The sequence below is a fragment of the Stegodyphus dumicola genome, chromosome 10 (assembly GCF_044657685.1).
Source record: "Stegodyphus dumicola isolate Sdum_Otavi_A_Nest chromosome 10, ASM4465768v1".
NCBI classification, from domain to species: Eukaryota; Metazoa; Arthropoda; class Arachnida; order Araneae; family Eresidae; genus Stegodyphus; species Stegodyphus dumicola.
The window spans coordinates 130,568,554-130,580,561 of NC_140777.1; the positions used below are offsets into that span (position 1 = coordinate 130,568,554).

The 12,008-nt window shown below is 33.8% G+C and overlaps 1 protein-coding gene across 2 annotated transcripts in view; it reads left to right on the top strand.

Moving 5' to 3' along the window:
• LOC118183476 (acetoacetyl-CoA synthetase-like) overlaps positions 1-12,008 on the top strand; it is a 92,551-nt gene that overhangs the window by 67,002 nt on the left and 13,541 nt on the right. For both annotated transcript variants that reach the window (XM_085825550.1, XM_085825549.1), the window contains exons 11-14: positions 873-1,062; positions 4,596-4,718; positions 7,286-7,399; positions 11,733-11,858. In XM_085825550.1, the coding sequence (XP_085681676.1) occupies positions 873-1,062; positions 4,596-4,718; positions 7,286-7,399; positions 11,733-11,858 (553 nt within the window). The remainder of the gene's footprint in view (positions 1-872; positions 1,063-4,595; positions 4,719-7,285; positions 7,400-11,732; positions 11,859-12,008) is intronic.

Here is a 12,008-nt window from a genome sequence, read left to right on the forward strand (position 1 = left end):
GAATGCAGTGATTGCAATATCAGTACAACGGTATAAAGAATACCAGTAATTTGTGCTATTTTACAATTTCATGAAACCGGTACTTACTAAAGTAAAATACTGGTATTTGCAGTACTAGCTATAAATATCTAATATTTTTTATTAAAGGTGTTAATTCAATTTATTGGGCATCTGAAATGAAAAAAGAACTTATGTCAATGTTAGATTCTAAAACATGTTGGATCAGTTTGCTCGTAATAATGAAATGATTTTAGAAATTGAAAAGTCCAATTCAGAAAGAATAAACGAAGTTAAATTTACAAATTAATTTTTCCGATAGCGATATCTATTTAATATCTGAAACTGTATCAACCATGCTTCCAATAATGCTGGCTAGGGAGGTGTTAAGTTAGAAGTATTCCAAGTTATTAACATCAACTGTAAGAATAAATTTTATGTTGCAGTTATTTAAAGATCAGGATATGCCACTATCTAAGGAATTATGCAGATATTATGAATGAGGAATTTTTCAGTGTATTGAAAATTCACATAGAAGAAAGACATTGTGAACTTGAAAATATTTGAGGGTACATAATTGGAACGACTTGAAAAATGAAAAAGAAGAAAAGATGCTAGCAATGTCAAATTTAATTAAGTTTCCGCAAAAGAAAAAATGTCCACCGTGGGGAACAGACGTTTTCTAGACAGGTGTTGAGGAAATTAACACTTGCTTATGAGAAAGTCCGTGTCCCAGAGTGCACCAGATATGCTGTTAATTAGTATAATTTTTCATAAACAGGTATTGATTAAATCAACACCTATTTATGAAAACGACTGTTTCCTAGAGTGCACCACATATGCTGGTAATAAGTGTGGTCTAAATTTCGTTACAGGTTGGCTGGGTGACTTGGAATATATTTTCAAGCATGCATTTCTTAGGTTGTACTGTCGTGTTATTTGAAGGTGTACCTTACTTTTTGAGCAAGACTTCTTTATGGGATCTGATTGACGAATTTAAAGTCACTCACATTGTTCTCCCTCCTAGCATCCTGGATGACATGGAGAAAAAAGGATATCTGCCTAGTAACGAAATTTAATTTAATTTTATTCTTTTTTCTTAATGTTTTAGACTGATTGATGCTTTAACTGAAAATATCTCTTAATTACGAACTACTATATTACCACTCCTTCCCAAAGTTAAGGGCGTATTTTCACGTAAATGCTCGTTTGTTTATTCGAGTAAGTTAATGCACGCTTAATGGTATCAAAATACAAATGAGCTGCAAATGATTTTCACTGAATCTTAACAACTTAATTTTAATTCATTGGTTACATTGCGATGTATATTGCAAATGCAGTGTATATCGCATACAATGCAGTGTATAATGTATATTAGTGATTAGAGGTATTTGCTTTTAGAGACTACAGTTCCATTTAATATCACACTTATAAAGAGATGTAAAGCATGCCACCATGGCTCCAAAATTTAATAACAGATTTCAGTTATTTCCATTTTATTCAAAATTGTTGTGCATATTATATTTTATATAAATATACACAACATGCAGGGTGTTCTACAAAGGACTCCTGTTTTTAAAATTAAATAACAAAGATTGATAGAAGATTGAAACAAAATGTATGTTTATTGAGCAAGTTGCAATAATCTGATACAAAAGTTTCACATTTAGTTACAAATGTTGCCAATAGGTGGCGATGTAGTCGTAGTACATTAGAGAAAAATGTAACAAATGTGTCCTCTGAAAGCCGTCGTCGGAATCACATCACAGTCTTTTCAAAATGTCCTCCTTTCAGTACAGATGTGGCGCAAACGAAAAACGAAATTTTCACACACCTTCCGTAATATATTGAAGGAACTAGCACATTCCTCACAGATCGACTCTCCAAGCTCGTTCAGTATTGCCGGCATCTTCTGGAAGACGGTGTCCTTCAAGGTGCCCCACAAAAAGTAATCACAAGGAGTAAGATCGGGTGCATGAAAGCCACTCCATACCTGTTCCAGTGAATTTGGAATAGCCCAAAGCAATAACTCTGTCCCCGAAGTATTCCTCAAGGAACTGAAACACCTGCTTGGTGCGGTGTGGTTGGGTCCTATCTTGCATAAACCACAAAGTGCCTGGTCAATCCTTCAATCCTAACAGTGTGGCGACAAATTGTTCCAACATTTCAACATAACTGCCAGAAGTGATTGTTTCTGTCAAGAAGAAGGGGCCGATAGCATCTTTGCTAGGTACTGCAGCCCAAACTTTTGGGAAATGCAGTGATTTTTACTTCATATAAATGGGGGTTTTCAGTACCCAAAAATCGCAAATGTTTGTTTGTTTACAACCCCATTCAGGTGATAGTATTCTTCATCTGTGTTCATATGCAGCCAACATCGAATCCGTCATCATCAATCTTTGTGAGCATTTCATTTGCGAAGTCTTCTCTCTGTTGCACATCTCGAACGGGAATGGCTTGATGACATTGGATCTTGAACGGAAACATGTGTAGCCTGTTTCTCAGTATTCTGTGCATGCTGGATCGCGTTAAGGCGAATTCTGCTGCAAGTCTTTTGGTGGAGACTATTTCATCAGCCCCGATCCCTGTTCGTTGATATTTATCCAAAAACAAACGAATAGTTTTCGAATCAGGACCTTTCGCAAACGTTAAATCAGGATTGAAAACTATACCTTGTTGCCTTAGGACTGTAATTTAACCTGTGAAATCCCAGTATACAGTACCAGAATACAGTACCAGTATACAGTATACAGTATACAGTACCAGAAAAACACGTTGTTCCGTGGAATACATGATTTCATGCACGACCTTAGATACCCTAAAGTCATTTCACGTTTTAACAGTGGAACTGTCAGCAGATTGATCGCTCTGGACATCAGATCATTCTTTATAAGGACTCCTTGTTGGTATTACAGCGTAAAGCGCAACCTATTGGAAACTTTTGTAACTACATGTGAAACTTCTGTATCAGATTTTTACAACTGTCCCAATAAGCATACCTTTAGTTTCATTCTTTTATCGAACTTTGCTTTCGAATTATCTAATTTCAAATATGGTGATACTTTGTAGGACACCCTGTATATACTTCATACTATATGAATTACGCATATCATTTTTGCACATTATTAAAAAATTCGATAATTACTAAAATCGCTGCATTTTAAGAAATTACCCGTTTCAATAGCATGTTTGTATACTAAACGGTTTAAGCGTCATATGTGTGCATTCAAGAAAAGTGTAACAATAGAAGATTGGTATAGTAGCAAGCACCAATTCAATTCTGGTTCATTTTACCGTCTTTTGAGCCGCTGTATGAGAATGAGGATTACGATAATAGAGTAAGCATTTGAATGTCATTCTTGCTCTTTTGCTACAGACTGCGAGTTTTATGTTTTCTCAAAGTAAAGCTTAGAAATTTTTTATGTTAACTGGGATAGTCGCGTTCTGAAAATGCGCAAAAATAAGCCTGTTCATTTCGAGAAAGCGAATCAACAATGATTTCTTTCTACAGGTGCTGATTTTTAATTTCCTTTTCGATGGAGAAAATAAATATTTCCTTCCCAGGCTTTGTCTTTTGTTCTTGATTTGAGTATGCCTATGTGCTTGGTATGCAGCATATCTGTTGTACCTCCGTCTTTTCGAAGTAACAGAAATTTCTGAAACCTTCGATTCTTCTTTAAGTTTTAAAAACGCAGCCTCAAGATGAACTAACTGTTGTTTGTAAATTAAGCTGTTTGAGTTCTTGCGTGTGTAAAACTTGTGGTATTCTAAGTCAGCATATTTTATAATTTGTGCAGAGTCATATCTAATTTCTAACTGTACACGCATTTGCTAAATCATTATGGAGAAGTCTTCTGTTATCAAGAAATATAAAGATGTTGGCGAGGGACTTAGACTGACCTTTTTCAGTTGTGCCTGGTTCTTCCAATGTAAATCTTTTCACATAAGTATTTCATTGGTATTTGATGTGTTTAAAATTCCATTTTGAGTCAACTTCTGATAAGGAATTTTCCCACGTTTCACTTCCAATGACAAAAGAAAACACATTGTCTCGCATTGTTAGTGGATGATGTACACTCTCACTGGCTGGTTCGAATTAATAGCCTAATTGTTAGCTAATTTGTCTATCTAATGACTGGATCCTGCCTATTGGACACTGACCACTCTTAAGTGGTGACCATTGTATTGTAGGGGCTCCTAATAAGTAGCCACCGTTGTTTCCTATGATGGAGATAGGAAACAACAAAAACCATGCTTACCATGCTATTTACAACAGCCATGTTATTTACAACCACGCTTTCTGCGGTATTCGAACTCGGGTCTTTCAGTATCGCAGTCGGTTCTGCTAACCACTATACCGTCTAGGCGAATGTGTAGTAAGTATTCACACGCTATATTCTAAACTCCCTTAACTCACTGCAAGCATTTTGCTTTGTGTAGACTTCTGTCATTTAGTAGCTGCATAATTTCAGAATCGATTTATATGTCTAATTGCTCCTTGTAATTTTATTTAATCTCAACAATTTATATGTTCACTTATTTGATTAAGTATATAAATTAAAATAAATTTCATTAATTGCTGTTTGAATAATAAATAGCGGAACGAAATAGTTTGAGTTCACTGGAAACTATCATCAGTGCTGGAAGCGTTGTCAAGCCACAAAATTATGATTTTGTCTGCAACAAAATAAAAAAAGGAATCCTGTTCTTTAGTGGTTTTGGTAAGATATATTTTTCAGAATTAATTCTTGCAAATATGTTGTGTGTAATCGTTTTTAATGCTAAAACACAAATTAAGTGAACATGTTTTCAGACAGTTATTGCACCTCAACACAAACAGTTACTCCTTTCTGATACTCTGGTCCTGTACCAAGAATTCTGCAGCAAATCAGCAGTACTCTTTTCAAGAGGAAACTCGTTTGCAACATAATATATACAACCTTATAAAATCAATAAAAAAACTATGACGTGCACCCACATATTAACAATCCTCTGTGAAATAAGTTGCTTATTTCACAATGTATCATATTGCATGTTTCACAACATATTGCATATTTCACAATATATAAGTATTTCTGCGATTTAATAAGAAGAAACATCAAGACTTAGAAGGATGGAAGACTCACTTATACTAATGAATTCCATTAAAGTCAATCTCATATTGTTAAACGTCAATCAAAAGGAAACTCCTCCACTGTGACTTGGGCCTTTGCAATTTACAGGTAGCTGATTAATCCTTCATAGTAACATCCCTTTAAAAGCAGCCAGTTGTTTCATGATTAACAAGAAAGGAAGAGTATACTAAATTGTTCATTATCCAAAACTACAAAAATTTCAGAAATATATATGCCATCCTTTTCATATTACTTCTTCATTTATATAATTCAAAATATAAATGTGCATTGTCCAAGTTGTTCTGTAAAATACCTTGTGCTTCAGCTAAAAAAATGACAGCAAAAATGAATTTCACAAAGCATATTGGTTTAAAATAAATATTCTGTGCAAAATAGCATTAAAGGTCTGGACTTCTTTGCAAGTATACTATATCTTAAGCCAACTGCAGTTTCAATTGTCAGTAAGCGGGTTGTAATTATTCTTAATTTTACTAACAGTTAACTGAGAACCAAACCGTATCTCGTGTTTCATTAATCAATGTCACAATAACCCCTCAGTTAAAAAATTATGCAAATTTTAATGCATGCCGCTTAATTTAAAAGTAGGGCTTTAAATTATCTGTGGCCTCTTGGAATGTCTTCCTGTTTGCCCTCGTTTCGCAGCCGTTAGAGTGAGTGTAAAATACTCTTAGGATTTTATATCTAAAAATTTGAAAATGTTTTTAGTATTGCAGGGAATGCCCAGCTGCGATAAGATAGCTTCCCCGCAAAGCAGGTTGGGGTTGCCAGAAAGTGGCACGAAAACGCTCGTTTGGCGACATTTAGCGACAAAATTAGCGATATGCTATAGAAGAAGTGTGAAAAGTCTAGAACGAATTCTTACTGGTGTTCCCGAGAATGTTCACGAAGGCAAGTCAAAAGCTATTCTGTCTATGCAAACTCTTCCTGAACGCGGACTATCTTGAGTAGTTTACCGTAAAGAGTGTCTTGAGTCTGATGAGTTCACTAGTAGTGCTTTGAGTTCAGACATGAGCTCGAGAGCGATCAACCGAGTCTGGAGTGTTTTGCCATGAAGCTGTCTTCACCGTTATAGCCTGATTGCCTGAAGACTGTGTTGAAGATTGTTTCAGCGTGTTTGCGTAGTTTTTCGGCGGCTGTAAACGTGGCTTTGGAACTCTCCTGTGTCATAATGAAGAAAAAAAATTGTTTTGATTTTTATTGAAGTGTTGTCATCAGTTACTACAAATCCATGAAACCGTATAACGCAATAATATATATTCAACTGGAATGAAAATTAATATAAATCCATATATTTCATGTTTTCCTTCAACGGTTTGGAAGTTCGATGACATTATCAGGTTTAAAAGAATAAAAAATAAAAATCTGAGATGATTTGAATGATAAATGTCAGAAATCGTAGTTTTCCTGCAATGTTCTTTCAGTATATTTGTTAACAGTTAAATGTGATTCTTTAAAGTCTAGACAATTATTTGCAATTTCTGTCAGTTCAGTGGTACAAAATGTTTTAAAAAGTTATCTAAATCTAAAATACATAAATTGCATTATTTCTTTCACGAAAACTAAATTTTGTTTGAATATTAATATCTGAAAATTATTGTTCATACCATCGCTAAAATCCGGTTATGTTTTAGAAAATTAACTGGAAAAATGACAGTACCTCAGTTTCTAACTTAGCGTCTACTATTGCACACGCTTTTCAGAGAAAATGAATTTAAGAGAGAATAAAATTTATATTTAAATATAAAAGTAATATAAAATACTTAAATATAAAATTGCTACTTGAACTATAAAAGCTTAATCTAAATACGGATAAATTTATTACTAGTTTATATTCCCTCTATTCTTCCTCTTCATGAAAAGCGTAGGCAAACTCCTACATCTTTTAATTTGATATAATATATTAATTATTTTTAATTCCTAGTACTTTAAACTATTGTAGTTAATTTTACGACATTAAAAAGAATGATAATGAATGGACTTCATGCTAAATGAATGTATTTTTTTATCTCAGATTTTAAACTTATTTGTTAATAAAGTCTTAGTACTATGCCAGATACAAACAAATAATCTATGTTCTGTTGCTTTGACTTAAACCTTTAAAATTAAATTTAAAATGCCTTAGCTTTTAACGATAAATGCATTGCACATTTCAGGATGCACCGAACTAATGGGATTCAGCGCAGGACATGATCCTTCCTTGCCTGTTTACAGAGGAGAGCTTACTGCTCCTAGTTTGGGCACTGATTTGCAGTGCTTAGATGAGGAAGGTATGCTGTTACTAAGATAAACAGTGATAAATTTCAATATGCTGTAGGGATTGGTTTGATGTTTGCTGCCATAAGTAAATATATCGTTATTAAGTAACATCTCATTAATATGTTGCACACGAAAATTTAATTGAATGAATAATTCAAAAATGGTTTCATTCTTTCTTGTCAATTTGTTCTAAATGTTGAGTCTAAATTAGCTAAGTGTGTATTTACTATGAACTACTATAAGACGAAAATTAAACTTGTTTATATAATGCTTTTAATTTTTTTTAAATCATATGTGTGATGTTATAACCTTTTCTCTGTAAAAATAAATAATATCTTTATATCACCTTCCAGATATTTAATTCTGTCTATGCAAACTCTCTCGGAATGTTCCTAGCTATGGAATTCTATCTCGCAGTCTTTCTTTAGTTAAAATATTTTTTATATAATAGCCTTTAAAATCAGCCATAGAGTGCCAAAAATAGTTTCGCTAAACAAAAAAATATGTATTCTTTTAATAATAATAGTTATTAAGCCTAATGAAATATGAGCTAAATTTGGTAAATGTATAAGTTTCAAATCCAACGCCAGGCGATTTTTAGAAATTTGTTAAAGCTTAAAATGTTTTAAGTTTTTAAAAATTTGTCAAAACTAGCAGAAAAAGTTTTAAACTTTCAGGTCAAGATTCATGCTTATCAAATTAATTTTAATTAAAATTCAAAGCTAATTGAGGCTAGATATATTCGATTTATCCATTACAATAAAATAATCATTTAAAAAATATATTAATCTTTAGTCTTTCATAAGTGTTCAAATTTAGACCCCTTTTGATTAAAAATTTTCGTTTCGGCTTCAAATTGGTTTTAAACTTGTAACTCTGTTTATTAGATTACTTCTTTTTTATCCCATCTATTTTTCGTGGACTTTCGCCAGACCATAAATATGATTGAAATGGAATAATACCTATATCTGCTATTTAGCCAGTTTGCGTTGACACTAATTAGTACAACTTATTAAGCTATAAACTAAAAACTCCCAGCTACGTGATAGCTGTGCTCCGGATTGTTATTTTCTTATTGATATATGATTTATTAGTTTGTTAGGAGTTGTTTTTAAGCAGGTATGAGTTAGCCGCTTAAGATTTGGCATATTTAAATTTATATTTGTGTATTGTTCACTTTAAATGTTTGGTTTAATTGCCTTTCCCCACAAGCAAAGTGGTGTAGAGCTTTATTTTCATGTTTTTGTAAAATCTATGAGTTTCAGCATTTTTTGTTTGTTTTGTTTTGTAAGTGTATAAGGTATTTCCCCCGCCTTCTTAGAATGCCTTCGTGGTGTAGTGGTCAGCATGCTCGGCGCGTATTCGAGAGGTCCGTGGTTCGAGTCCCAGCGAGGGCATTGCTCATTTTTCAAATCTCATGCTTCGAAATAATCTAGTGTCTCTACAGTGGCGCCATAACTAAAAAAAGGTGGTCGATGATGATTCTTCGCCACCAGGGTTTGGGAATTGGGTCTAATCCGCAGTCGCCCTTTAAAAGGGGGAGTATATAAGGTATTTCTCCCGCCTTCTCAGCATGCCTTCAGTTTAATTTTAGTTAGATCAGTTTAGTTATGGTAATATTTCTCCTGATAAAATTTAAGATTAAAAAACTTTAGTAAGCAGTTAAATACTTACTGCTTAGGTTAAATAATGAATCAGATGTTTTACTGGTTTCCAAAGATTTAATATTTTGAATATTATATGTATTCTTCTCTTAATTCAAAATCATAAACTGTTTCACGATTTATGGTTTAATGTATTGTGTATGTGTTCCGGGATTTTGAATTAATCCGAAACTAATACGTAATTGCAGCTGTTGTTGACGTTCTATTTTATAGAAAATTCTGTTATTTCTGTTTATTGAAGCTAAAGAAAAGCCGATAAACGTTTAAATATATTTTTAAGAAACTTTTTATATGCATATCCAAAGTGTACTAGCTATTGCAAAATTTTAAACAGCACATTTTTATTGTTTCCTGTCTCTCTGATTACTCAATTGCAAGAAAAAGCTCACTCTGAGGAAGTTATAAAATAGTTTGTAGGGTTTATATTTATTTTAACTAACATTTATTTTAACTAACATTTATTTTAAGTTTAAACTATCTTTCCTGTCAAGCCTTACTTTCCCCTGGAATTGCCAATGCCAGAGTACGTAAATTTTAGTAGAACGCGCAAAGTATTAAAATAGTCAGCGGAAGTAATTTGAGTTAAATAGAAGGGAAACAAGTTCGATAGTGTGCTTTCTTGCTTCACGAGCGTGGAGGTGGCTAGGTAGAAATTGAAGAACCACGCGTTTCGGCCTGTGTGCTTGCCTCGGCAGATAGTCGAATCTTTAAACTTAATATTCAGAAGTTTGCTGAAATATCAGCGGTATCTTAGAACGCGGTTAGGTTAGTTACGTTTAGAGAGCCTCGTAGGTAGTCATATTCATTTTTAGTTTCTTATTTTTATTTTACCGCCGGGTCGGTGTAGTTTGTGAGCGTCAAGAGCACGCATCCATCTGTAATTTCTAAAGTTGAATAAAAAGGGATTTAAACCCTTCTCAAGACTTTGTGCACTTTCCAGTTCTTAGCAGTCACCACTATTGTTGCGTGCAGGTTGGGGCCGTAACATCAGAAGCTAACGCAAAGAAACGAACGTATTAACTGTAATTGAAAATTAGTAATTTAACGTGTACCATAGAGAATATTTTTTCTTCATTTTTACTATAATAACTTTCTTCTATGGCTTTAGATGCCAATTTCTTTGAGATAAGCCTCTAAACATTACTTTCTGATCTTAGATTTCTTAATGTTGTTGCTGTGACTTATCTCACTTGACTGACATCAAATATGAAAACAAGCCCACGAAATTCATTGTGGTCAGATTGCGCCTGTCGTTGTCAATAGCCTTGAGCACCATGCAGGCTGACTTTGCTCAGTTCCGCCCCCCCCCCACAGTTTTGAAGGAGAACATTGCGGGTGGGTCTAAAGGTTTCCGACACCTCTTTCTCTATCACCAACCTCTCGAGAGGATTCGTCTCGCCGCATATTTAGAGTGCCTCCATGCTGCACAGGCACTATACATTAACAAACGTTCATGCCTTCTCCGGGATTCAAACCCAGGCCTTTCGGTACAGCAGTCATCTTCGCTAACCACTATCCAGGTTGGGCGGCTAGATTTCTTATTTTTAAGTAATTTATAAAATACTTCAAATCATTTATATCCAAATAAATTGAGCATTTGTATTGGAATCTTGCTTGGCAATTTCTTTTTAGCTAAATCGTGGTAATAATGTTTTAGTTCTTTAATATTCCAGTTATAGTATATTTTAATTGAATGCAATTCATCCTTTTAGAGCATCACATTGTAAGGATTATGTTAATTTTATTAACAGTTAAATTTTAAGTTCCTTTCCTGTCAATTTCTTAACTTCAACTTAATACTTCCTGCCAGAACGTAGTTTTGGAATCTTTCTGAATATTTAATGAGAAGGAGCGGTATTTACACCGAGTAGTTACTTGTAGATTTAGAGAGAATCAGAGTTTCTGATTTACGTGCGTCTGTCTTTTGGCCACTCTCTCTCTCAAAGTTGTTATCGGCCGTACTCAGGCCCTTGATAGCTTCTCAGTCATTTGGAACTGTTTAAGGGGACAACTGCATTAGAAACTTGATAGCTTCGGCTATACTTCTTTAGTTAATCTTAATTTTAGTTTACTTCTTAGTCTCTTAAGTTCAAGCCCAAGTGTCGGCTTTGATCGTACACTCCAAGACGGAGTTTTGTTAAATCTTATTGGAATAATAAAGGCTTAGTTACCCTTCCATCTTGTTGTTTCTTGTCACACGAACTTAAGCGATTATTCGCTGACTAGTTCTTAAGATTCGTCACTTTCTACAGTAACTTAAATTTACACTGGTGAGAATCTTACATCATTATCCAGTAAGATTAATTAAAGTAACATAGCGAAAGAAAAAGAATGCAGATGTAAAGTAACAGGAGCATTTTGAAATTATATCTCAAATAATCCAGACAGTAATTCTTTTTCATGACGTTTACCAGAACTTCGAGGTTTCAGGTTCGGGTGGAAAACAGTTTTTAGCATTTATTATTGATTCAATCTCATATTTTGCGAAATCGCTTTACCTTATCGGCTTCACTTAAATTCCTGTTAAACTTTCTTGACTTTGAAAGCCTCACATGACAAGTAGTTAAGTAAAACTAAGAGCTAATTTAAAATGTTATAAATTCCCCAGATGTAAATTTTTTATGTGTAGTTTAATATGTATTATATCTATGCACTCTTTTGAAGCACGATGTCTTTTCAGGCAAACCTGTTATAGGTGAAGCTGGCGAAATGGTGATAGCAAAACCATTCCCATCCTTAGTTCTTGGCATATGGGGCGATAGTGATGGATCAGTGTTCAAGGAAAAGTATTTCTCCAAATTTCCAGGTAGGAAAAGAATAAATCATTTAAATAAAGAGGAGGTCTTAACAAAAAGCGGCTCTATAAAAAAGAAGAAAGTCTCTAGAGCCAATTAGAAATGTATTAGGCAAAACTCAACTAAATTTAATATGCATACTTTTGAGATTAATAGATCAG